Source organism: Cutaneotrichosporon cavernicola (genome assembly GCF_030864355.1).
Source record: "Cutaneotrichosporon cavernicola HIS019 DNA, chromosome: 2".
Taxonomy (NCBI): Eukaryota; Fungi; Basidiomycota; class Tremellomycetes; order Trichosporonales; family Trichosporonaceae; genus Cutaneotrichosporon; species Cutaneotrichosporon cavernicola.
The window spans coordinates 1036821-1062146 of record NC_083394.1 but is presented as its reverse complement, the minus strand read 5'-3'; the positions used below and the strand labels follow the sequence as shown (position 1 = coordinate 1062146).

The window sequence follows — 25326 nt, the reverse complement described above, 5'->3', positions numbered from 1 at the left end:
ATGCTCTTCCGTCCCTTTGGAGCAGCCGTAATGGCGGGTCCCGTCGATAGTCGGTGAGTTGGGGCCACTGCACTCGTTGATGGGATCTCGCCGCCATGTTTGTAATGTCTTACACCTCGTCTCATTGTTGATCACGACACCTACCGCCCCTATCCGAAGGTCCATGACCCGTAGCCGTAAATGTGGAGACGATGAGGGCACGTTACGGCGCTTGCGATCCTGTAACCTATTTAACTCCTGCAAGCGAACGCCACCGTAACGCACTTCGTGGTCTCACAACCTCGATTTCCACCAACTCTAGACTCTAGAGACAAGAAGCCCTGACCCCGCGCCCAAATTTCTTAGCTGCAGCTGCTCATGCTGCCCACCGTTCGGCTCCGGCGATCTGTCGGCCCCACTTTTCTAGCTCCTGGACATATCATAACGCAGCCACATCGTCATGCTGACCAAGTTACAATCGCAGCCGATGGCGGATGAGCTACTTGTAACGGCTGGATGAAACAAGCTGTCAGCTGCAATGTTGCGTTTCTGTCGTTTGTGGGAGGAAGGTGACGTAACGCGTCGCGTTGCTCGGCAGCGTCGTTGCTGCGATTCAATGAGTTGAGCTTTTCAGCGGCACTCTACTTTTGCGGGTCTCACTCAACTCCGCCCGGGGATTGAGTAGCTTTGAACATTGAGGATTCAACAGCCACCGCCTCTTGTTAAGATGAGACCAAAGTTGTATGGTGATTGTGACGGTGACGAATGTACTTAAGGGTAGAGAGCATTTGAGAAGACAACCAACCTTGCGTTAACCTTCAGGGTATTTCCCTGGGTCACGCGTCAACATTACATTACAAAATGACCAAATTCGGTATCTCTAGAGCCAAGAAGCCAATAGAAAGTAGAGATTAGAGTCCGCGTTCGAAACGCGCCTGCCAAAATTTCAGGGTCTAGGCTGTGTCTATGACCAGTGCTGCATACCATGAGTTGGGTTTGATGTCTTGACGCGAAAACTCGTGCCGTGGCGGTTCTCTATTCTCTAAAGAATCCAAACTGATTTGGAAAATGTAGGGAAGAGTAGAATGAGCCATAGTAAGGAGGGCTTAGACTAGGGTGATCGTGGAATGAATCCTACTTGTAATATGTAATGACATTACAGCTGGGTTGTATTATAGCTCAGTTGGCCAGGAGCAGGAACAGGAGGGAGCAGGAGCAGGAGCATGAGCTGTTGAATCGTTGGCCCCTAAATCTCCCATTCAGTATCCTGTTCAAAGTGTTCTCATCTCGTCACTATCCACTGTTCACTGTCCTGTTTCTTACATTGCATCGTCGACTTGTACATCCATTTATCTCTCGTCGTCTCTTCATCCTTGTCTTCTGTGTCTCTCTCGACTGCATCTAACATTGTGTTCTATATTTTCCCATCCTAATCTCTCATCACTTGACACAGGCCGCATTGCACACAGCCTAGACGCGTCTTTGTTCCCTGCCAAAACCCCCACCGACCCTCTCAACCTTCCCTCGTTGCTCCCCACCCACACTCCACCACCTGTATACCCTCAACAAGCCATCACAGCTTGGGTCTAACTCGCACCCATCCCATCCCATCCCATCAACCAAGTCAAACCCCTTGTACTGGACCTTGATTCTCCTTCAACACTTCATCCCAACTCCAAGCCAATCCAGTCACTTGTAACACTTTACACATTGTCTGTTCCTCACTCCCAGCCACACTGTTACTTGTCGACACACACCACACTCTTCACGCCCCCTCCTCACCCCACACACAATCATGCCCGCGCCCAAGCGCACTCGCGCCGCGGCCACGGCAGGCGACAGCCCTGACAACGAGGACGTCGACAACCAGCACCGCTCAGACATGGAAGAAACGCGCGACCAGACTTCCCCAGCCACCACCACGCGGGTAACGCGCCGCACCCCTTCGCGCCGCAATGTAACCAACCCACCGCGGCCTTCCCCAGACGCGACGACGCCCACTCGGCCAACTCTGCGCAGCACGCGTGCAACCCCTTCTCCGGGGATTACCCGCTCAGCCTCCCTTTTCGGTACTGCTAGACCAACGAACGGCGCCATCATTCCCAACCCACCTTCCTTTGCTGGTCCGAGCACGCGCTCGGCCGGAAGCGCGCTGACGCTCGTCCGCGCGTCCAGTACGAGTGCCGTGCCCAGCCAGAGTCAGATCAAGGCGACTGTGACGGGCGGAGGAAGTGCGCCTCCCCCTGTCAAGGGTGGTGCAGGGGATGATGTTAGTGGCGGGCCCAGTCGTCGGCCCTACAAGGGCAAGGAGAACATCCCGCCCCCGAAGGAGCCGCAATTGCCAACCCCACCCTCCGAGGGAAGTCGGAAGCGCTTGCGCCTGACTCCGTCCTCGAGCCGCACTCGGAGCGCCTCCATTGTCAGCGTGCGCAGTGAAAGTGAGTTGCGCGCACGAAACTGCCACTAATCATTCAGGCTCAGTTCCGTCGCTTGGGTCTGACCTCACGACAAGAACTTCATCATGCCTTCCCTCGCCCTCGCCATCACCTTCGGTCGCCACGACTATCAGTGTGGACGAAGTTCAGGATGCTGACCGCACACCGACCAAGCGTGGCTTCAGGCCAACAGTTCCCCTTACGCCTCCGCCGTCGTCGCCATCCACGACAAAGCTTACCGAGGACATGATGTCCATGTGCAGCCGCACCACGACACCCCTCGACGACTCGGACGCGCGTAGCTTCTCAAACGCGTACCGCGCTCTCAAGCATGGGCTCCGTCTGTCGTCGTCATCTGGCGACGGCACCAGCTCCGCCATTATTGGGCGCGACAACGAAAAGGCCATCCTGGGCTCGTACCTCTCCCTCGTGTCGGCTAGTGACGTTGGCATGTACGTGTCGGGTCCCCCTGGCACAGGCAAGACGGCCCTCACGACAGCTGTGGGCCGCGGGCTTGCCGAACAGGGATGGCGCGTCGTAGAGGTCAGCGTCATGGGTCTCAAGCCGCAGGACGTTTGGACGCGTCTGGGTGTTGAACTCGGCTGTGGAGGTTCCGAGGACGACGTGATCGCACACCTCAAGGCGAAGAACACGCGTACCTTCATCATCCTCGATGAGATTGACTCGCTCCTTCCTCCTCCCCCGTCCCTTCCCGCACCCACCACCTCACATGTGCTATCCAAGTTGTTCTCGCTCCCCCTCCTCTCCACTCGCGGGTCAACTGTCAAGCTCGTCGCCATCTCGAACACGCTTGACCTCACGGTCCGCGCCAACCTGGTGCTTGAGGGCAACGCCATGCCCCAGGTCCTGCCGTTTAAGGCGTACAACGCGACCGACATGACCGCGATCGTCAATGCCCGAGTGGATGCTCTTGGTGATGGACCTGACGCTGCCAAGGTCGACGCCAAGGTCATCGAGCTTCTCTGCCGTAAGGTCGAGGCTCAAACCGGCGACCTGCGCATGTGCCTAGGTGTGCTTTCGTCGGCGGTCGGGCTCGCAGAGGCGGACTGGGTCAAGAAGGGGTCGGCGCCGATCTCCCTCATCAAGGTCGCGTTGCCACACATCCTCAAGGCGTTCTCCACGCACACCAAGCAGCTGCGCGCAGCGGCGGGCACCACGTCGTCTGGCGTCGCGAACGCCACTACGGGCAAAATCCGCTCAGTGCCGCTGAACGGCCGCATGGTGCTCGTTGCACTGCTCGTCTGGTTGATGCGCACGCGTGCCGGTCTGGCCGGTTGCCCTGCTCAGGGTGCGAGTCCCGAGCTTCTCACCCCCTCTGCGCTGTACGCGACCTACGCGCATCTGCTCAACCACCCCTCGTCGCCGATCAAGCCCTCACCCGAGAGTGATTACCGTGACCTGCTTAGCAACCTCGAGACTCTCGGCCTCGTGTCGCTTCCGCGTGTTCGGGGAGGCAACGTCCGCGTTGAGCTCTGTGTCCGCGAGGACGAGGTGCGTGACGGCCTTGCCCTCTCGGCGGCTGTTAAGGCCGTGGGTGAGGAGGAAGTGGCCCAGGTGTGGGCACGCGAGGAGGCGCGCGTCGCGCGTGTCTGTGCGCGCGCCCAGGCAGCCGTGGAGCGCGCCGCACACGGGCTGCCGATGGAAACGGATTAGGGGTAAGTGAGGGAGGAGCCCGCACGCACGCAGCCACGCACACACTCGTTTTTCATGATAGGTGGAGTAGTAGATAGTTTGCATTCGCCCATAGGGGCTTTCCACATTGGCATTTTCAAGACATGCATGCGTTGCTATAAACTGGAGTCTGTTGCATTTCCTCCTAACCCGTCTTGCTCATCTGGTTTGTTGGGTCTTCGCGCTCATCTCAGCTCATGTCAGCCATTTCGGGTCGTATCATCTACATAAGGGTCACGTGATTTGACGCGTCAACATTGACTTTGATCCCTGATATCAATCGCGTCTCTCCATACTAGAACTTAGTCAACTCCTACCATTTAACTTGTTTCCATCAATCATCACCAAAGGCAGGAGACACCCAATGACGGCCGCCACGGAAAATAAGGAGCGCTCCAACCCCGAGCATGGTGCGTGCTTATCCGGTGCTATCACCATCCCAACCAACCTTCCTTCCTTCCCCCTCTAACGTCAGAGGAGTACCAGTACCTCGACCTGATCGAGCGCATCATCGCCACAGGCCAAGCCCGCCCCGACCGCACGGGAACGGGCACGCTTGCACTCTTTGCGCCGCCCTCCCTCCGCTTCGACTTGACCAAGGGCTTCCCCCTCCTGACGACCAAGCGCGTCTTCTGGCGCGGCGTAGTCGAGGAGCTCCTGTGGTTCGTTGCGGGTTGTACAGACGCCCGAGTCCTCCAGGAACGCGGCGTGCACATCTGGGACGGGAATGGGAGCCGCGAGTTCCTCGATCGCGTGGGTCTCGGACACCGGCGTGAGGGCGACCTTGGGCCAGTGTATGGCTTCCAGTGGCGCCACTTTGGGGCAGAGTATGGGACGTGTGAGGACGATTATGCGGGCAAGGGAGTCGACCAGCTCGCGGAGGTGGTAAGGAAGATCAAGGAGAACCCGACGGACAGGCGGATCATCATGAGCGCGTGGAACCCCAGTGGTGAGTGGTGGCGATTGATTTCAGATGTGACGCTTCCATGACATCTGATCCGTCCTCACCTCCTCCGCTGCTATGCTTACCACAGACCTCCCCGTCATGGCTCTTCCTCCATGCCACATGTTCTGCCAGTTCTACGTCACGCTCCCAGAGAGCCCCGACGCACGCCCCAAGCTCTCCTGCCTCATGTACCAGCGCAGCTGTGACGTCGGCCTCGGTGTCCCCTTCAACATTGCATCGTATGCGCTGCTCACGCACATGATTGCGTTTGTTACGGGTTGCGACGCGCACGAGTTCATCCTCCAGATGGGCGACGCGCATGTGTACCGGGATCATGTTGAGCCGTGAGTCGCCCGGGAGACCAGTATTCCTGGGTCTGAATTTGCACTCGGATCTGCATTCACTCCCTCTATCCGAGCCCACACTGACGCCAGACTCAAGACCCAGCTTGAGCGCGAGCCGCGGCCATTCCCAACGCTCAAGATTGCGCGTACCCTCGGCGAGATCAAGGACATTGACGGGTTCCGCGCAGACGACTTTGTCGTCGAGGGGTACAAGCCCATGGGCAAGATTGAGATGAAGATGTCGGTGAGTGGGGGGTAGATGTGGCTCTTCCAGATGTGAAGACTGCCCGTCTCTAGCTCGATTACGGACCTCGTGGTTGTAGCTGACACCAGGCGTAAGTAATCCTGGATTCCGGCAGCGGCCACTTGTAAGACTATGCATGGTACATACAACGCGCCAACACTCCTATTTCGCCACCTTGCCGCGCACGCCCGCCTGCCCTAGAGGCGCAAACATGCTGTTGCGTTCCCGCTGATACGTGCGCATCCTGTTGTCAGCTTGATACTTGCACAACGCAGCTGGCACGCATCCAGCGGCCACTCACAACGCCTCGATACTGTCGACAATCTCCTGCGCCTGCTTGACGTTCTCGGCCTCGAACTCGTACCGCTTCCTGCTCCCGTCGCGCCACACGTAGAGTTTGAACCCACCGGCGCGCCCAGAGAGCTTGATGCTGGCAACAAGCGTGATGTGTATCGAAGTCGTCTTGAGGCTGTCGAAGAACGCGCGGTTCTCGGACGGCAGGATGTGAATGTAGTCGTTGTCGATGGCGAGCTGCCGCTCCGCCCGCCCGATCGGCGTCTTGCGCACAACAGTGTATTTCTGGTGTCAGGAGCTGTCACTAATATACTACCCCGGCCTGGTCCACGGCCGCGTCGGCTCACCTTGTACGTCTGTCCTAACTCGCGCTTGGCCGGCGGCTCGCTCGCACGCTTGAATATGCTGGCGCTTGGATCGCCGCCCCGCATATCTCCCTTTAATCCATGTTCGGCCGCCCACTGTTCCCGCACGAGGGTCAGCTGGTTCATGCCCTCTAAGGACGCCACTGTGCGATCCAGCGGGAGGGCTAGCGACAAATCAGCGAGGCAAAGCACCCATTCGGTCGCGGGTTGCAGAAGGCTCTTGCGGGTGACGAGCACCTCGGTCAAGTCAGCAATGTACATGTCCGAGGGACTGGTGTTAGCCCTTAGCAAGATGAACACTTACGCCCAAATCGTCGTGTTGAACTGCACGTCTGCGCTTGCGCGTACGAACACGTGCAGCAGCACCGCCCCCGAACTGGAGCTGAGCCCAGCCTGTTTTAGCGGCACGTCTTCCTCGGGGCTCATGACTATCGGCATGGCCTGCCGCGGGCGGCGGGGCCGAACGTCCGCGATAATGCGCGAGGGACGGCGCTGGATCGTCGGTGCAATTGCGGCATTTTGCTTCTTCTGTGAAGGGGTTGCGCGCACGATGCCAAACTGGCCGTACGAGAATTTGGAGATGGCCGACTCGCGGTCGAGCGCTGATGTCAGCTACTCTCATCTGGAGATCTGGCTCAACCAAGGTCCTGACCCCCCGGGTACTTACGCGGAAAGTCCTCGTCGACCTCGCCGTCGTCCTCCACAATCCGCAGGCCCCATCCGACGGTACTCTGCTCGGCCTCGTCGTCTGCCAGCTCCGGAGTCCGCCCCTCTCCAACATACTTCCACAGCGCGTGTCCAATAACCTCCTCGACCGTGGCGTCCTTGCGCACCGTCGCGAGGATGGGGTTGCTCGGCTGGTCCGAGTGAGGGAAGAAGAGTTCAAGCTTGAGGCTCGGCTTCCCCTGCGGCGCAACTACGTTTGCATACAGGCTCGCGAAGGGGTTCGTGATACCCATAGGCACGTCTCCATCTGGCGGCACACCGCCCGTCGACACGAGATGCGGCACATGTTGGTTCAGCGTCGCGGTTAGCGCAGACGTGTGTGGCGCGCTGCCTGGAATCGTGGGTGGGACATCAATCCGCCCAAACTCGAGCTTGATCTCTGGGAACGTGTCCGTCGAGCTCCGCCGATCTTCCTCGTGGATGGTAGAAGGCCGGCCAGCCTCAAGCTTATTCGTACTCGGATGCCGCGCATGTCCCGGCCTCCCAAGGACTGGCGGAACTTGAGCACCAGCCTCGTCGTCCTCCTCCCCTTCGTCGACGTCCGCATCCCCCTGACTGACCGTCATAGCCATATCGCTGGGTATAGCACTCGCCATACCAGCGCTGCTCCCGTCGGGATGGTACCCTATAGTGCCGAGGAAGGGTTTAGCGTCATCTTCAGGCGAGAATAGGCGATTAGGTTCAGATGTCGTACTCGATGCGCGCGGCCGTCCAGTTTCTGGTGGAACAGGTGGTGGTGGCCGCACATCGACAGAAGAACTCTGGCTCCGCTGCGAGATGTGTCGCCTCCGTCCGCGAATCGACGTGTTGTCCCGCCCACTCACGCGCATACCCGCACCGCCGGTCCGACCAGCAGGCATAATCGTCTGGGTATACCTCAACCCTGTTGCTCCTCCTCCTCCTCCTGTCCCACCTCCACGTCTAGACAAGTCCGGCAGCCCGTCGTCCGAGTCGAGGGCGTGCGGCGACGGATCAGGTGGAGGACTGTCTAGTGCCCGCTTGAGTTCTGGCCAGCGGTCGATATCGCCCAACCCCATGGCGTTGATGTATGGATTGGACGCGAAGCCCCCGTCCATAGTCACGATGCGGGGAGTTACGCTGTCATCTGCCGTGCGGAGCGCACTCAGCCGGATCGCGTGGAGCACGTAGCTGGGGTCAGCTGGCGAGCGCAGCAAGGCAGCAGGGGGACGCAGTGAGCACGGGCATACCTCGAATCCGATATCATCGCCATCTTGACCGTTCTATCATCGAATGAGGCTGGGGCTGTCGAGAGTCGATAGTTCGTGACGCTTGTTGTGTATCCGTTATCGCTGTGGACTTGTATGCGGCTCGAGCCGCGCTACCACACATGACATGGAGTGACGGGGACCCCGCACAATTTTTCACACGTCATATGCCACGTGCTTCATATTTGCGTCTCACCAAGTGTACAAAGTCAATATTTCCAGACCTCCACTTGCATACTTGCACCACCCATCAGACTCAAGATGGACGACGGCCTCGAACTCAACTTTGCTGCGCCGTCTGACGGTGGACTGAAGCGGCAGCTGGCACCGAAGAAGGGCGGACGGTGGACTGAACGGTATAGGCTCGGCGGCTAGCAAGAGCTGACAGCAGTGTGAAGGCGAAGCAGGCAGCGAGGCGGGTGGTGAAGGCGTACGAGGGCGGCAAGGGCCAGCCAGCACCGACATCAGCCAAGACTACCCAGGCGCCCACGCCTGCACCTAGACTCGCTCGGCCTGATGTTGTTACTCCTACATATGCCAAGTCGAAGCCTGTCGTGCGACCCACCAAGCCGGCTCCGCACGCACCCCTGATCCCCGCCCCGAAGAAGGCCAAGACCCCGCAAGTTGAGCAGGAGAACGACGCGTCTTCCGAGGCCGGACCCTCGCGCCTCCCATTGGAGGTAGAAAAGGCCGCGCCCAAGGGCTCGCAGATCATCTCGTCCCTCTTCACGGGCAACCCCCTCCTCCCCCGCGTGCAGGCGTCAGAGGTCGCTGTCGGGGCGCCCTCTAACGCACCCCTCGACACTAGCACGTTCAAGGGCCTCGGGCTGGATCCTCTTCTGGTGCACCACCTCCAGACCAAGATGGGGATCAAGGCGCCTACGGGTATCCAGAAGGCGTGCCTCCCGTACACGCTCAGCCACCCTCTCGACATTGACGCGCGGGCTGGCAAAAACGACGACGATGACGAAGATGAGGACGAGGCGAAAGCACCCGAAGTGGCGGCGCCGGGACCGCGCGACGTGTTTATCCAGTCCCAGACGGGTTCGGGTAAGACGCTCTCGTTCGTCCTCCCGATTATCCAGGCACTTCTCCCCCTCTCGAAGCTCAGTTACATCGACCGCTCGATCGGAACACTCGCCATCATCCTCGCTCCGACGCGCGAGTTGGCACAACAGATCGCCAAGGTTGTCGAGAGCATCCTCACCATGGCATTGTCTCTCGCCGACGACGAGGAGGACAGGGGATACACGCGGTGGCTCGTCTCTGGTCTCTTGGTGGGTGGCGGCACTAGGACACACGACAAGGCGCGCCTGCGCAAGGGCGTGCCCATCCTCGTTGCGACACCTGGTCGTCTCCTGGATCACCTGCAGAACACGAGCTCGTTCCAATGCGCCAAGACCATGTTCCTCGTCCTCGATGAGGCCGACCGCCTCATGGACCTCGGCTTCGAGGAGACGATCCAGGGCATCCTGAAGGCTCTGGACGGGAGGCGACGTAATGAGATGAACGCCGAACGTGAGGGTGAAGCCGGTATGATGCGCTGGCCGTACTGGAACCGCGGGCGACAAACCGTGCTCTGTTCCGCTACTGTGGATGCCAAGGTCGAGCGCCTTGCTGGCATGACCCTCCGCGACCCGGTCACGTTCCGTCCTAGCGAGAAGGAGAAGCGCCTCGACCCGGCTGTCGTCAAGGCGCTAGAGGCTGCCGGGGAGATCGAGATCCCCGACGCCGACGAGAAGTTTACGCCTCCATCCCAGCTCGCGCAGCGGTACGTTGTTGCGCCTACCAAGCTGCGGCTTGTGGCGCTCGTGGCGCTGCTGCGCTCGCTGGTGGGTAAGGACAAGGTCGATACGAGCGAGGACGGGACAAAGGTCATTGTGTTCCTCAGCTCGACGGACGCGGTTGACTATCATTTCCGTCTCCTGGCAGGAGTGACGATGGGCGCACCAGCACCAGCGCCGGAAGAGGACGAGGACGAGGAAGAAAGTACCGACGAGGCGTCGGACAGCGAGGGCGAGGGTGAGGCAAAGTCCAAGGCCAAGCCCAAGCCCAAGGCGAAGATACCCAAGGCCAAGCCCGACAGCGATACTATCACTCTCACATCCGCTCTCTTGCCGCACACCACAATCCACAGACTGCACGGCTCTCTGCCTCTGCGCACCCGTCTCGCCTCGCTCAAGGCGTTCGCAACGCCATCAACCGAGTCATCCATCCTCCTCGCGACGTCCGTCGCGTCTCGTGGTCTGGACCTGCCTCTTGTTCGCGCCGTCGTTCAGTACGACCTTCCAACGGAAGGCGGCGCCAGCGAGTACGTCCACCGTGTGGGGCGTACCGCGCGTGCCGGTGCCGGCGGTGAGGCGTGGGCTTTCGTGGCGCCTGCCGAGGCCGAGTGGGTTGGGTGGGTTGAGGGCAAGATGGGCGCGGCGACCAAGGACGAGGGGAGCGTGCGGCTCCAGCAGGTCGGGGTAGAGGATGTGTTGCGGAAGGGCTTTGGAGGTCGGGGACACGAGTACGAGGCTCGCGCAACGGACGTTCAGATGGCACTTGAACGATGGGTCCTGGGAGACGACAAGGTAAGTGCCGCAAATGCGCAAATGGAGGGAGCCAGACCCGCGAATCAGTCTAGCTGACATCAGAACGCGGCGCTCGCGCGCAAGGCCTTTGCCTCCTTTGTTCGCGCGTACTCTACGCATCCGCTCGAAGAACGCCGCTTCTTCCACGTCAAAACCCTGCATCTCGGCCACCTGGCCAAGGCCTTTGCCCTCCGCGAGGCGCCGGGCAGTATCGCCGCAACCGCAAAGCCGAAGAAGGAGAAGGCGAGGCTTCCTGGCGGGAAGCGGAAACGCGCAGATAGTGACGACGAGGAGGTCAAGGGCGGCAAGGAGACGACCGCGCGCAACGAAACTGAGAGGCGCATGTACGAGGCGGTGCGTAAGCAGGGTCGTCTCGTCAAGGCTGGCGGGGTGCTCGCGGCAACGGGCAGTGACTTCCAGGTCGCAGACACGAAGGCGTTGGAGAAGATGGTGTCTCGGCGGCGTTAGATGATAGAGAACTAGGAGATGTATTGGTGTACTGTACTTGTGCGGCATTGGTCGGCTCTCAGCAGTCTCAACGACGACTCACTGATGTATTTGTCAAGTAATCCGGGCCGATCGGCCCACCTCGTCCGCCCAATGCCGCCCATGCGCCAAAATGATCGGCGGTGTCCGGCGGCATCTAAACCGAATGACGGCCTCCACCCTTGCTTGGCCCACCCACAAATAGCGCTCAGCTTCATCTCCCGCACTCTCCACCTCCCACACCTTCATCATGGCTTCCTTCTTCCGTACTGGGCGCAAGTGTATCGCTATTGGGCGCAACTATGCCGACCACGCCAAGGAGCTTGGGAACGCTGTCCCCAAGGGTGAGTGGTTGAGGAGCGAGGACGGGCAGGGCATAGTGGGCGCTGGGCGTGGGATGTGGGCGTCGGACGAGGGACGAGGGACGAGGGACCGGTAGACTCTCTACTGCACTGAGAGTACCGGCGGGCAGTTTGATTCCTAGCTTTCGGTCATTTAGTACAGCTGAGCAAAGGAGCGGTATCGACGAGATCGAGTGCCTCCCCTCTGCCGCCAACCATGCCTTCTTACCATCCCAAGCCTTATCTGACCCCAGAACCCTTCTTCTTCCTCAAGCCCACGTCGTCGTACATCGGTCCCGGCGAGACGGTCGAGATCCCCAAGGGCGTCAACTGCCACCACGAGGGTGAGTGTCGTCGCCTCGCAGGTTCCATGTCCCAATGAACGCTGACATGCAGTCGAGCTCGGCGTCGTGATCGGCAAGAACGGGCGCAACATCTCTGCGGCCGATGCCGACTCGTACGTTGCCGGCTACAGTGAGTGCTGCACCATCTTTTTGCTCCAGCTCATCCCAGCCCTCGCCATTGACATGACTGCGCGTAACATGCAGGAGGCGGTCAAGAAGAAGGGTCTCCCCTGGTCTGCCGCCAAGGGTTTCGACACGTTCTGCCCCGTCGGCCCATTCATCCCCAAGTCCAAGATCGGAGACACGTCCAAGGTCGGGCTGACGCTGTCGATCAACGGCCAGGTCAAGCAGGCCGGCACGACGGCCGACATGATCTTCGATGTGCCGCACCTCATCTCGTTTGTGAGCGGTATCATGAAGCTCGAGGAGGGCGACGTCATCCTCACTGGTACGCCGGCCGGCGTGTCCCAAGTCAAGCCGGGCGACACAGTCGACGTGAGCATCACGTACCCCGGCCTCGAGGGGGAGGTACTGGACAAGTATGAGGTCAAGGCTGTCCAGCGCGAGGGCGGTCACGAGTTCAAGGAGTAGACGGAAGTTTAGATCTTGATGCAGAAGTAGGCCGCATCTATGTGGCGCATCTGTCATCTACATTGACTTGACGTGTAACGCCCCTAGTCACACGCTCTCACCCATTTCGTGGTGAGGCGGACAATCCCAAATGCCTCAGAGCCCGATACATACAGAACCCAAAACGCTACATGGCGGTATGCACATGCCCCATCCCGCTGGAGCTTTGCCGCCGCCGCCGCCGCCGCCGCCTCCTCCAAGCTGATAATCGCCGTCGCCACCTTGGGCGGCTAGTCGATCTGCCGGCGGAAGTACGAGCTCGATACGGCGAACCCGCAGCAGAAGGCGAACACGTTCTCCCCGATACCGAGGTACGCGTCGAGGAGGTTACGCCACGTCGAGTCTTTGACGCGGCCGGTGTGTAGACTGGAGTCAGCTCGGGTGGATGGGCCAGCTGGGATGGGGCGTGGGAGATAATGGCGTGAGACGATAAAGGCGTGAGACGCATAGACTGCCATTCGAGATAGGGTAGGGAGTGGCGACGACCGCCAAGATGGCCTGCCAGCCGCACTCACGAGTACCCCGTCGAGCGCTTGATGCCCGCCAGGAGGGTGCTGATCGCGACGAGGTCGATGGCGAGGCGGGTAAGTCTTCCGAACATGTTGGCAGGAAAGATGAGAAGGAGGAAGGATGAGAAGGAGGAAGGATGAGAAGGAGGAAGGATGAGAAGGGAGCGCTATATATGCGCTGCTAGTGGGCGTGGCGTGGGAGCTGGGCGTGATGTGATGTGATGTCAAGCCAAGCTGGCAAGCTCTACAGCGGGCTTTGTCGACGTGGTGAGATTGATGATGTGTCTCTCGACAGTTAGACAGACTAGCAATAACAACCCTTGTTCGCTGGCCAGACCGGCGCGGCATCAAATGAACGGCACTGGAAACAGCGCTGTTCATGTCCAACGGTGGAGGGCGGGAGCAAATAGTCGATCCGGCTTGTCCAGAGATGCGGCCAACTCTTTCTCACAACAACAACACACCAAAGCCACACATATGGTCAAGCGACGCGCGTCGGGGTCCGCGTCGGCGCCCGCGTCGGGTATTGCCTCCCCACAGAAAAGCACGTCGCCCGTCAAACCCGAGTTCGAGGGCGTATCTATCCTCCGCGGTTTCGGGGGTTTGGGCGACGAGGCGACGGCGGTGGGTAGCCGAGGCGCGAGCGCCAGTGCAACGCCCGCCCCGCAGGAGAAACACATGCGGACTCCAGTCCCCGTCCCCGGCAGTGGAGATGGCGAATGCTTTAGCTACGCCGACCTGCCGATGAACAAGACTGGTGAGATGTGTACATCCAAACGCTAATCACAGGATATAGGTATTATGCGTGTACACTGTCTCCAAATACTGAAAGAGGACCGACTGGGCCATTCTACCGCACATTACCAGGACCCATAAACTGTGCGCCGGTACATATTTCGTGGCTCGACCGCTCGGCGTTCCTCCGCCTTTCGAATGACGCCACTACCGTTACGACGGACAAGGGCTATCGATCTGGCCGGGCCAACGTCTCTGTTCGCCAAGGGACGTGGTACTTTGAAACGGTAATCGAACGGGGCGACGGCTCTAGCGGTGCTGGAAAGGGCACTGGAGGCGACGGCGGAAACGCCCACGTCCGAGTTGGCTGGGCTCGGCGCGAGGCCAACCTCGACGCACCCGTTGGTGCCGATGCGTATTCGTATGGAATCCGCGATGTCGACGGGGAAAAGGTACATATTTCCCGACCAAAAGCGTATGGACGCGGCTTTGCAACCGGCGACGTTGTCGGGTGTATGATCACCCTTCCAACACGACCTGTTGTCGACAACCCAGACGAGCCGGGTTTCGTCAAGCGATGGCGGATCCCACTGCGATACAAGGGCAACAGTTATTTCGAGATGGACGAGTATCCGGTCGCCAAGGAGATGGAGGCGCTCGTCAATCGCGCCGGCACCGCTCCCCCGCCAGTGGAGGAACACGAACCCAAGAAGAAGGTGATGAAGGGCGGCGACAAGCCCGTAACCAAGAACAAGACGGAAAAAGTAAAGGACAAGCCACCCAAGCGCCAACTCCGAACCCTCGAGGGAAGTAGTGTCCGATTCTTCCTAAATGGCGAGGACATGTCGGAATCCCCAGCCTTCGAGGACTTGTACGATTTCCTGCCCCTCCCGCCAAACGAGGAACATCGGTATGTCGGCCCCCGAAGGGGACCGATAAGCGTCGAGCGTGAACGCGAGAGTTACCAGTACCACGATGACGGGACGTTGGGATACTTTCCCATGGTATCGTGTTTTGGGCGAGGTAAGGCGCGCGTCAACTTCGGTCCCGAGTGGATTAAGCCTCCGCCAGTCCAAGTGCGGGCACTCGCGGAACGGTGGGATGAGTTTCGGGCTGAGGAGGTGGTCCATGATGAGCGCGAGGAGGAGAGATTAGCCCAACGGTATAAGGATATGCTGGCTGAGGCTGCGCGGCCTAGAGAGCCGAAACGAGCCGCCAAGAAGCGGCGGAAGACACCACATGATGGCGAGACGCCCAGTTCGACGCCGCGCATGACTCCGGGAGTTACACCTGCGCCGTCGAGTCCCAAGATTGCCAGTTCGCCACACGCTCCTTCGAGTCCGCATAGCGAGCGCGCTCGCAGCGAGGGCGTCGAGCAGCTGGGTGCCAGCTTGGGTCTCGAGCAACAAGCCGCGCGGCCTAGCGTCGGCCTCGATCAAAGACCTCCAGACCCGCTGGAACATTGCGGCCATACCGAGATCGCGCAGCCTCCAGAGGTCAAGCATGAGCCAGGAGACGACCCGTACGAGGGCGTGTCCTGGGCATAGACTGTTGTACGATATGCATGGCATCAGAGTCTGGAATGTGCGTCTAGGGCGTCTATTCTATGCCCAGAGGTGGTCAGCTCATCGTGCCGAACTTGGCTTTGGGCTGGGTACATTGACGTCGCCCTTGGCATTCTGGAGGGAGAGGAAGGTGTTGAAGAACAGGTTGACGACGTTGATCACCACCAGGCGGTAGTGGAGGGGGACGACCTGGCTGTCAGTTGTGTATGGGCCTCGGAACTTACGCTCTGGTTGATGGCCTGGACGGGGACGAAGCTGGGGTCAGCGGTCCGCAAGCAACGTCAAACAGAGTATGGTGACCTTTACTCCCTAATTACTCACAGCGACCAGTTTACCTTGAGAGTAGGCCAGATGTTCTGCTGTCAGTTTGCGACGCCTGAGCAGCTCACCTTCTCGGCCTTTTCCTTTGCGGTAGCCAAGTCCTTGCCCTCGAGCAGCGTCATGACGGTGTAGAAGCCTGGTGTTGTCAGCGGATCCCACATGATGGCGGAAGCTAGAGGCTATCGACCACGCCAAACTGCACTCACACGACAGCACAATGGGCGCCGCCACGAACTGGTCCAGGCCCACACGGATGGCGGTCCCTTTGACCATGTTGGTCATGGGCACCTTGTTAAGTACCTGGAACCAAGCCGTCACGGCTGGTGCGAAGAATACGCCTCCCCAGGTGACGATGCGACTGGGCACGGACAACAAAGTCGATGCGAGTGCGTGCGATTACGGTGTGCGAATAGAGGTTGCGAATTTGGGTGAGTGAGGTGAGGTTTGTGCAGCGGAAATCAAGGTCAAGATGGGATCAGCAGTGAGTTCAGGCGTCAGCGCCGTGCGACAAGTCAAGAGAGACAAGCTCACCCCGTCCGCGCCCAGTCATGCTTGCTCCACCCCTTCTTCTCCACCGCCTGCTGGGCAATAACTGTTTGTCAGCGAGCGCAAATTGCAGCCGCCCACCGTCGCCGGCACCGAATAATGCCTGGAGTCAGCTCTGTACTGAATAGCTACTCTGTAACTACTGAATAGCTACTCACAACAGCCGAAACAATGTTGCCGAGGAACGGTCTGCGGGTCATGAACGACCCATACGACCTGAGGAGGGAAGCCATGGTGAGTGGGGAGGATGGGGAATGTAATGGGTAATGGGTAGCGCAAGGTCGCTAGCGTTGGATGATGCGTAGCGTAAGGTCGCTAGCGTTGGATGATGCGCCGGGGGATGGGATGGTTATCGAAAGGGTTGAGAATGGATAATAGAATAGAGTAGAAGATGATGTGGATGGATGTGATGCGTTAAAACGCATTCATCACTTGGAGACTACAGACTACAGCATTTCTCTCTGACAAAGGCCTCTTCGGTGACAACCGACAACCGTCATCAACTAGTTTAGCAGTTTATCAGCGGCATCATCGTCCCGCCCTCACCGTAGTTCGCTGATTTCTGTACGGCCTCCGAGGCCCGCTCGGCTCAACTGATATTGAGATGAACGCGTGGTGGAAGCCCACCCCAGGCTCAACAACCCACCCAGCTGATGCCGCGCCGGTACTCCCGCGACCGATGCGACTCTGTGCATTGAGACTATAAAATACAAACATTGCTACCCGATGGACGGGATTCTTTTCTAACGGACACACTACTCGAGCGCGTTCTCGACGTCGGCGCTGTCGTCGCCCTCCATCTGTGTGAATGTGAGGAACGCCGCAGGACGGTGCACAGGCGCCCAGAACGGCTGCGGCCGGTCGAGCGTCATGTTGTAGTGGATCTTGTCGGTCCAGGACTGGGTCAGCCCGACGCCGTAGTTCCAAGCCCCGCCTTCGGGCACGAGCGTCATGCCAAGAATACGGTCGGTGAGAAGGAGCTGGACGCGGGAAGCCATGCTCGCGTTCCAGCCTGGGAACTGGCCGCTCTGGTCCTCGTTTTTGCGGCCCCATTCAAAGCCTGCAACGGTGAGTTCCCACGCGTTGAGCGAGACCGAACCGGGCGTGAACGCAGCCGTGACGCACACGCTCGTCGGCGCCCAGTCGGGGTTGGCCGCCATGATCTTGGCCTGCGTCGTCACGTCCTGGGGCGCGAGGTGGTTGAGCTCCTGGTTCTGCGTCTTGATCCAGCCAAGTGGCTCGAGGCCCTTGAGAAGGAAGTCGTGCTGCGGCAGCTCGTGAGGTAACTCGATCGAGGTCGCTGTGCCGCGCTGAGGTACCCACGCGATGGCCTTGATCTCCTTAACCTGGCTGTTGTCGGGCGGCGAGACACCGTACAGGAAGCCAGCGACCTGCGTGCGCAAGTCGGCAGAGACGACAAACGTGCGCAGGATGTTCTTGGGCATGACGAACGTGAGCGCACCCGCGTCGTCCTTGACCTCGTCGTTGCCGACGTAGAGGTGGTTTGTGCGCAACGGCAGGTTGGTCGCAGAGATGGCACGCACGCGCCAGTCCGACTTGGACGCAAACGACGCAACCTCGTACTGCGTCGACGTGACCGTCTGGATCAGGTCGCCGTGGATGTTGGTCGTCTGGTGCTGGACAGCGGTTACGGCTGCCGTCGCCTCGGTCGACTTTTCGATATCGGCCATCTGCTGACGCTGGATCGACGGCGCCTGGATCTCCATACCGAGGATGATGTCGCGGATTTCGGACGCTGTGAGCGACGCAATGTTGACACTGTTGCGCTTGCCAAAGTCGGTGAGAATGACGTCCTTGAGTGCAACTTCGACCTTCATCCACTCCTCGTCCGAAAGCGTCGGCCAGACGTGGTACGACTCGGTGATCGTGTTGCGGTCGGGGCGCAGGATAATCTTGGACTTTTCGTTGTTGACGTGGAGCGCACGGAGGATGAGAATGAGACGTGAGAACGCCGTGTAGCTCGAAATGCTCTTGAGCCAGTCGTCGTACAGGTTGAAGAGCACAAGCTGGGGCTGCGTTGCGCGCAGAATGAGGTCTCCAAACTTCTCCATCTTGAGCGTCGCCTGGAAGGGGAGCTGCAGCTCGGAACCCTTGATGACAATGTTAGGGAAGTCCAACAGGTGGACCTCTAGCGGGTCCAGCATACCCTTGCGGGTGACGATGACCTGCTTGGGCTGCTCCTCGACGGGAAGCGAACGAATCAGTGCCGCAACCTCCTCGGCAGTCTTCCACTTGGCGAGCTGACCAAGACGCTTCTGGCCCGCCCACACGGACGTGTGGATGATCTTGAGGAACAGCTGACCAGTACGCGGGTTGAAGATGAAGATGGCACCGTTGATCGGCTTGGTCGTCAAGTTGCCCTCAAACGTCTTGTGGATGGTAACACGGTACACGTTGGTGTCGTCGACGAACCAGATGACCTGGTTCGAGAACAGCTCCGAGTAGTTGGACGAGTTGAGGTACGGCTCAGTCGGCTCGGACGAGTAGAGCTGGAGCGACTTGCGGATACGCTCGCGCAAGACGTACAGCGCCGGGTTGGCCTTCATGATCTTGGCCATGGCCTGCTGCATGAGCGGCTTGAATCCAGGGAACCAGCAGCCGTAGCCCGAGTAGATGTTGTACGCTAGGTCGACTGCGATGAGGGTACCGGTCGGCGACGGGTAGATCGACTGCGAGTCGCTCGAGTAGTCGAGGTACTTTGCACGCGCGTAGCGCTCAATGTCGTGCGAGTCAAAGTCACCCCAGCGCAGCTGGATGTCGATCCAGAACTTGTTCGACGTTGTACCGTCCATAGTGTCGCGGTTGTCGTTGAGGAGCGACGGCCGCGTGATGAGGAACTTGTGCGAGGCGAACAGGAGAATATCCGACGCCGAAGAGTTCATCTTGTAAGACTTGCGCGGGTGGATCTGCTCCTTCTGGACGGACTCGATGCCGAGGGCTTCCATCTCCTGGTCAAGGACCTGGCAGATGTCCATGCAGAGGGACTCGTGGATCTTCTGCCACAAGTGGGCACGGAAGATCTGGATGAGCGAAATCTTGAGTGTCGGGATCTTGCCGTGCATAAACACGCCCGTGAGGTCGAGCTGGACCTGGAAACCGATGTAGACGCTAAAAGGGTCAGCACACGCGCACTGGGAAGATTGAAATGGGCGGCAGGGGTTGTAGGAAGGGGAATATCGGGGCTGTAGGCAGGCGCGAGGGTTATGAGGACGTCGGATCGAGAGGAGGGGACTCACTTGGCGCGATTGATCGTCGGGGACCACCAGAGTGTAAAGCGACGGTTAGGAATTTGGTTCAAACCCGAACGTTGCGCGTTCGTGAGCCTGCAAGTCAGCAGAGGTCGAAGCAGAGGCAGGCGAGGCCGACGATCAGGTCGGCGCCACAAATACGCACTTCTTGAATTTCATCGACTCTTCCTGTCATGTCAGCATGCACCATCCACTGTTGCACTCACGAAACCACTAGAACGCTCCCAGAACAGACTGTGGAAGTCAGCAACGCACTCTCGAACGGTGGTGGGAGGTCGATGTCCACTTTGGAATGGAGGTGGAGGTCAGTGGGGGTCAGGTATGACCCGTACTTCACCCCACCTCCCAACAATTCAACTTACCCTTCCCAGCTCGGGAAACCAGTCGCCTTGAACGCCGAGTGCTCCAAGATACCCTCGACACCGCCGAGTGCCGCAATAATGTCGACACGGTACGAGTTGAGCTGCCACAGCTTGCCGTCGTGGCGCTGGTTGGTCCAGTAGAACGGGTTGGCGCGGAGACGGTGGTACTGCTGGAAGGCGACGCGCACACGCCAACCCTTGTCGTACGCGAGCGTGTGCCTGTCCTTCTGGAACAGCGTGTTGATACGGGGGATACCACGGTCCCACGAGTCCTCCAGGTCCTCGAGCGTCAGGCGCCGGTTCGCGGCGGTTGCCTCTTTGCGCTTCATCGCGTACTCGGACCACACGCGGGCCGAGTCGAGGAACTCGGCCTCCCACGGCTGGATGTAGCGGTAGAGGTTGGGGATGAGGGCGTCCTCCTCGTGCGTCATGCCCGAGCGGAAGTGGGAGATGCCGCCGCCGTCCGTCTGCTTGGACCAACGAAGGTCAGACGTCGGGATGAGCACGAAACCCATACTCAGCATGCCCAGACCACCCAGCTCTTTGGGAGAGTAGAAGACAGCCGGCGGGAAACGAGACGGCATCTTCGAGTTGAGGCCGACCTTGACACGAGTCTGGACCTTGTTCTCGGCCTTGACGAGCGAGTCGAGCAGCTCGGGCGTGGTGACCACCGCCTCACGGTAGTAGGTCATCAGGCCGATGAGGGCCGTGTTCCACTTGTTGATGATCTTGGCGAATGTCGCGGAACCCGATGACATGAGAATCTGGCGGATGCGGTTGTTGAACTCGGCGATGCCAGGGTCCGAGACGCGCAGGAAGGCCTGCGCCGTGCGCTCCTTGGTGCTCTCCTGCACGAGGTTCCACACTCCGTCCTTGAGCGTGTACTGCTCGCCGTTCTCGGTCCGCACGCGGGGGAGGATACGCACCTCGAAGCCGCACATCGAGAAGAGGAGCTGCGGGTTCTCCCTCGAGTACACACTACACATGGTGTCCTCCCACTCGATGGTGGTGAGCGAGCGCGGGAGCGAGTTCTTGACGTTCCAGAACACGGCGCGGCCGAGGTTGACATCGTGCTTGTTGAGACGCATGCGGCAATCGCGAGGCCAGCACCGCTTGTTGTTGTATCCGATGACGTTCTCGTTGTTCGGGTCTGGGTTGGCCGAGAGGAAGCGCTGGATGAGGTCACGCGACTCTTCGGCGGTGAAGCGGAAGAGAATGTGGATACGGTCAACGTAGCGGCTGTAGAAGCGGATCGGGTGGCGCGTCTCGCTCGCCGTGTCGCGGTACTGCAGGAACGAGTTGGGGGCGGAGGGCGGGCCGGCCATCTCGGACGCACGCTGCAGGCCGAGGATGAGGAGGTCCAACACGAGACCGTAGTACTGCGAGACGAACGACGAGAACTGCAATCCGCGGATCATACCGTACCCGTTTATGTGCGACATGTCCTTGAACGTCAACGTCAAGTTGTTGCGTGCCGTGATGTAATCGGCCAAGTTGTGGTCCATGACTAGGCGGAGGAGACGGTTTAAGAGGGTCAAGTCGACCTTCTCCCACATGCGCGATAGGACGCTCTCCATCATGACCACACATTCGCCGTCGTTTGTGTCCCAGATGTCCGTCAGGTTGTTGATTCCCTGGCACCACTTGTACACAAGCAAGGGAGGGGGCTCGGTGTCGGCGGGCTTGATCCAGGCAGGGAACAGGTGGCGCTTGTCCGCCTCGTACCAGAGGAACTGGTCGAGGTAGGCGTCGGTAATCTTCTCGACGGGCTCAATGTCGTAGCACGGGATGAGCTTTTCGTACGTGTCAAAGAACTCAATACCGGCCTCCTTGAACGCACGCTGCGTGAGCAGCAGGCGCTTGATACGCGACAGACATTCGTGCGGATTGTCGTACGCCTGCTCGACGAGCGCGAGCTCCTCGCGCTGCGACTGGTTCAAACGGCCGTGCACACTGTACGCCTCCTTGAGCTTCTCAAGTGCGAGGACCAGCAGCTTGGTGTCGTGCTTGTACGATAAAGGCGGGAAGGGGATGGGCGCAAACTTGCGGCTCTCGAGCCAGTGTACAGTCGACGTGTAGATGGCTACGGCCTCCTCGGACGAAATGTAGGGTCCGTCCTTCAAGTACGAGTTCTGGCGCTCCTGCTCGGCCTTGAGGTACAGGCGCGTTAGACGGCCGAGGTTCTTGCGCACGACGGCCTTGTCGACCGTCGCACCGCGACGGATACGCTCGCGGTTGTAGTGGGCCACCGACGTCCACCAGTCCGCCTTGGACTTGATGTAACGCAGGATGATGTTCTCGATAGGCGCGGGCATACCGGGCACCTTCCAGGGAATGTTGGCCTTCCAGCAACCTGCTGTCAGCAATGCTACGGGGTTAGATTCTTACGCCAGGCTTCCGAAAGATGTTGAAGAATCGTGCGCGCCTTGTTCTGCTTGATGCCCTCGGGCATCATGTCGAGAATGTCGTGCATCACAGCCGCACGGAGCTCGAGGTCGAAGTGTGACTCGACACGCTGCTTCGTCACAGTCTGCGAGGGTCAGTGTGTTCTCTAGGTATCCGCTGCTTGTTCCGCGTAGCTTCCCCCCAGTCGCTGACCGTGATAGTGAGCTGTCTCAACCGTAGTTGTGTCAGACCTCCACCGCCGGTAATGAACCTCCATCAGGGCTCCACCTCCACCAGTTCATCCAGGCACCCTCGCACAGTCTCAAGCATCATTCAACGGAGTTGAATGAAGCTGTGGTGCGAGAGAGACAAAGAATTGCAACGACTGAGGTGCGACGTGGAACAAGCTTGCCACTGCTAATCTGAAACAACAAAGCCGAGACAAGGTAATGTACAGACAGGCCCCCTCTACGGGGTATCCGCCCACTTCGCCCAAGGCCCCATGCCTTGGTCGAACATTCCTTGTACCCGGACTTGTGTCAGATCTTGGACTCACCTTGGCAGTTCCCTTCGAGTTGCGTCCTTCGAACTGGCGCGCCAGAAGGTTACCGAGCCAGCGCTCGAGTAGCGGCACGATGCCGCGCATGAAGAACAGCCACACACGCCAGCCAGGCTGCCAGAAGCCGACACCGGGACCCTTGCCAACTGGACCGGTGTTGAAGCGAGAATAGATCAGGTGCTTGAGGTCCTTGCACATACGGATTTGACGCATGAGCTTGTACTTGTAGCGGTACATGCCGGTGAGCTGACCGACGTGAGCGAACATGTATTGCAGACCGTCTGCAAGCTGGAACGCGTCGACGTTGCCCAGGCGGAACTGGACGTGCGCGTCGACAATAAGCTTGGTCAAGCGCAGGATCTCGCGGATGAGGTGGAATGCGTTTCCGAAACGCGAGCGCTTACGCTCCTTGGTCGTGAGCGTCTTGATCGGCTTCAGGTTGAGGTTGTAGTCGAGGTGGAGGTAGTTGAGGTTCTTGCGGTGGATGAGGAGGTTGAGCATGTTGTAGCCCTGGCGCACGACCTGCAGACCTGCCTCAACCCAGTCGATCCGCGTCGACTGGAAGAACTTGGTGTTCTTGAGCGACTTGAACAGGTTGCGCTTGGCCATGGCCTTTGGCGGCTTCTTGTGCAGCTCGTTGAGAACGTACATCTTGAGCAGCTTCTGGTACGACACGCGCACCTTGACAGCCTGGTCGGGCGGACAGTGCTCGAGGTACATGTTCTTGACCATCGGCACGTCCTGAGCGCGGCGCATCCGGCCACTCCGCTGGTTGTAAGGGTAAGGTGCCCAATACAACGCGATCGCGTCGGCCGTGTACTCGTTCTCGAGCGGCCTCGAGTCGAAGAACGGTTCGAGCTCCTCGGGCATCTCAAACGCGTCGTCCTCATCCTCATCGTTCCCGAATCCAAACACGTCGTCCTCGTGCGTCACCAACTGGCTGTGCGCGTCTGCAACCACACGCTGCGAGATCGGGTTGATCAAGGGGTCAAAGTAGAACGCGGGCAGGTCTGGGTCGTCCGTCTTGATATACACATTCTTTGGCTCATGGTACAGGTCAATGTGCACCGAGCGCGGGAGCGAGTTATACAAGTGCGGGTACGCCACCTTGTACTCGGAGCGGATGAGGCCACGGATGATGACCTTGTTTATGTCGTTGAACTCGTTCCAGTCCTCGTCGTATGGGTCCGTGTCGCGGAACAGGGGCTCAAACTTGGGTCCACCAGGAAGCGCAATATTGAGCGCCTTGGCGGTGAAGAAGCTCTTCTTGTCGAAGAGATAGAAGGCGTTGCGGTCTGTGTAGTCGCTGAGCAGCTGGCGACCGATGCGGAACAGGTTGGCCATCTGCGGCAGCGTGATCTGGAAGGTACGGTAGCTCGGCCCGTTGACCTGATCCGTATCCTCGAGGGGCTGGGGGTCGTAGAACCAGTCGATAATCTCGGCGTCGTCCTCGTCATCGAGCTCGAGCTGGATTGCCTCGAGTGGGTCCACGTCCAACACGTTGTCTCCATAGTCCATCGGTGGCTCCTCGTCGTCGAACGGTGGGAAGCGCATGCGCTTAAAGTGCCGACGGTCGCGCTTCTCTCGCCTCATCGCCAGCCACATCGACGCCCACTGCGCGTGGTACACCGGCTCAATCACGCGGGGAATGTCGTTGACGAATGTAATCGCTCCCGAGATGTGGTACAATGCCGGAACCTCGCGCACCTGCTCCCATGGGTTCGGGATGTTCTCGAGCAGCTTCATCACCGCGTGCGGCACATACTTGAGCGCTCCGAGGTGTGCGCGCTTGTCGTTCCGGAACTTGCGGTTCGACATGTCGCCATGGTCCTTGATGATCTTGCGAATGTGCTCTGTACATTAGCTGCGCCTTGCGCCAACAATCGTTGTCGTCCTCACCAGGTGGCAGGTCCTATGTCGTCAGCATGGATCGCGGTGACAACCCCCTCCACTCCACACAAACAAGTCCGCTTCTGCCTCGCGCACACATTTGCACGAGTACGAGGATAGCGCGAGCATCGCAAGAACTCACCGACTTGCCCATGTCGATACCGCCGCCGCCGCCTGCGCGGCGCTTCATATCGAACCGACGCTTCTGGCTCTGGCGCCATTTCCTGGCCTTCTTCTCGATCTCGGCCTGTGTGAGGGTGCCGAAGAAGTCGCCCTCCATGCCCGAGTCGCCGTTCGGCTGTCCGCCCGACGGCCCGCCGAATCCTGGAGGGGCTGACATGGCGAGCACCGAGTGGATGTGGGTGGGGGTTATGATGGGGTGTTTAGGGATTTCGATGTCGTCTGAGTGGCAACTTCGAGGCAGTCAACGCTGAGCGTCAAGATCAAGTCGGTAATTCGGCATTTAAACACTGTGGCAGATATGGAATTTGGTTTCATATCTAAATGACAAGGTTTTTATGGCTTATTTCAACCTCCACTTGAATGAACTGATCAGG

At 59.3% G+C, this 25326-nt stretch overlaps 9 protein-coding genes across 9 annotated transcripts; 5 read left to right on the top strand and 4 right to left on the bottom strand.

The window, feature by feature from the left end:
• Positions 1–1774: 1774 nt before the first annotated feature.
• On the top strand, positions 1775–4088 carry CDC6 (uncharacterized protein; the record flags this gene model as incomplete). Its single annotated transcript, XM_060597420.1, has 2 exons — positions 1775–2417; positions 2455–4088. 2 exons carry the CDS (start codon positions 1775–1777, stop codon positions 4086–4088), a joined length of 2277 nt encoding a protein of 758 aa, XP_060454316.1.
• A 382-nt stretch (positions 4089–4470) lies between these two features.
• Positions 4471–5735, top strand: TMP1 (uncharacterized protein; the record flags this gene model as incomplete). The annotated part of the gene is made up of 5 exons (XM_060597419.1): positions 4471–4516; positions 4582–5055; positions 5141–5396; positions 5487–5640; positions 5730–5735. The coding sequence occupies 5 exons, from the start codon at positions 4471–4473 to the stop codon at positions 5733–5735; spliced, it is 936 nt and encodes a 311-aa protein (XP_060454315.1).
• A 67-nt stretch (positions 5736–5802) lies between these two features.
• AVO1 (uncharacterized protein) lies at positions 5803–8256 on the bottom strand (the record flags this gene model as incomplete). The annotated part of the gene is made up of 6 exons (XM_060597418.1): positions 5803–5884; positions 5942–6219; positions 6282–6570; positions 6604–6901; positions 6967–8174; positions 8234–8256. The coding sequence occupies 6 exons, from the start codon at positions 8254–8256 to the stop codon at positions 5803–5805; spliced, it is 2178 nt and encodes a 725-aa protein (XP_060454314.1).
• Positions 8257–8512: 256 nt separating this feature from the next.
• DBP7 (uncharacterized protein) lies at positions 8513–11295 on the top strand (the record flags this gene model as incomplete). The annotated part of the gene is made up of 3 exons (XM_060597417.1): positions 8513–8607; positions 8643–10827; positions 10891–11295. 3 exons carry the CDS (start codon positions 8513–8515, stop codon positions 11293–11295), a joined length of 2685 nt encoding a protein of 894 aa, XP_060454313.1.
• Positions 11296–11563: 268 nt separating this feature from the next.
• Positions 11564–12589, top strand: CcaverHIS019_0204080 (uncharacterized protein; the record flags this gene model as incomplete). Its single annotated transcript, XM_060597416.1, has 4 exons — positions 11564–11657; positions 11909–11998; positions 12051–12128; positions 12168–12589. The coding sequence occupies 4 exons, from the start codon at positions 11564–11566 to the stop codon at positions 12587–12589; spliced, it is 684 nt and encodes a 227-aa protein (XP_060454312.1).
• Positions 12590–12858: 269 nt separating this feature from the next.
• Positions 12859–13229, bottom strand: CcaverHIS019_0204070 (uncharacterized protein; the record flags this gene model as incomplete). Its single annotated transcript, XM_060597415.1, has 2 exons — positions 12859–12994; positions 13144–13229. 2 exons carry the CDS (start codon positions 13227–13229, stop codon positions 12859–12861), a joined length of 222 nt encoding a protein of 73 aa, XP_060454311.1.
• A 385-nt stretch (positions 13230–13614) lies between these two features.
• Positions 13615–15419, top strand: ASH2 (uncharacterized protein; the record flags this gene model as incomplete). The annotated part of the gene is made up of 2 exons (XM_060597414.1): positions 13615–13894; positions 14005–15419. 2 exons carry the CDS (start codon positions 13615–13617, stop codon positions 15417–15419), a joined length of 1695 nt encoding a protein of 564 aa, XP_060454310.1.
• Positions 15420–15497: 78 nt separating this feature from the next.
• Positions 15498–16537, bottom strand: SYM1 (uncharacterized protein; the record flags this gene model as incomplete). Its single annotated transcript, XM_060597413.1, has 8 exons — positions 15498–15626; positions 15662–15692; positions 15759–15793; positions 15827–15894; positions 15965–16116; positions 16290–16350; positions 16386–16407; positions 16463–16537. 8 exons carry the CDS (start codon positions 16535–16537, stop codon positions 15498–15500), a joined length of 573 nt encoding a protein of 190 aa, XP_060454309.1.
• Positions 16538–17059: 522 nt separating this feature from the next.
• PRP8 (uncharacterized protein) lies at positions 17060–25109 on the bottom strand (the record flags this gene model as incomplete). Its single annotated transcript, XM_060597412.1, has 9 exons — positions 17060–19433; positions 19562–19648; positions 19719–19741; positions 19780–19807; positions 19936–22288; positions 22324–22465; positions 22877–24732; positions 24779–24791; positions 24912–25109. 9 exons carry the CDS (start codon positions 25107–25109, stop codon positions 17060–17062), a joined length of 7074 nt encoding a protein of 2357 aa, XP_060454308.1.
• Positions 25110–25326: the final 217 nt, after the last annotated feature.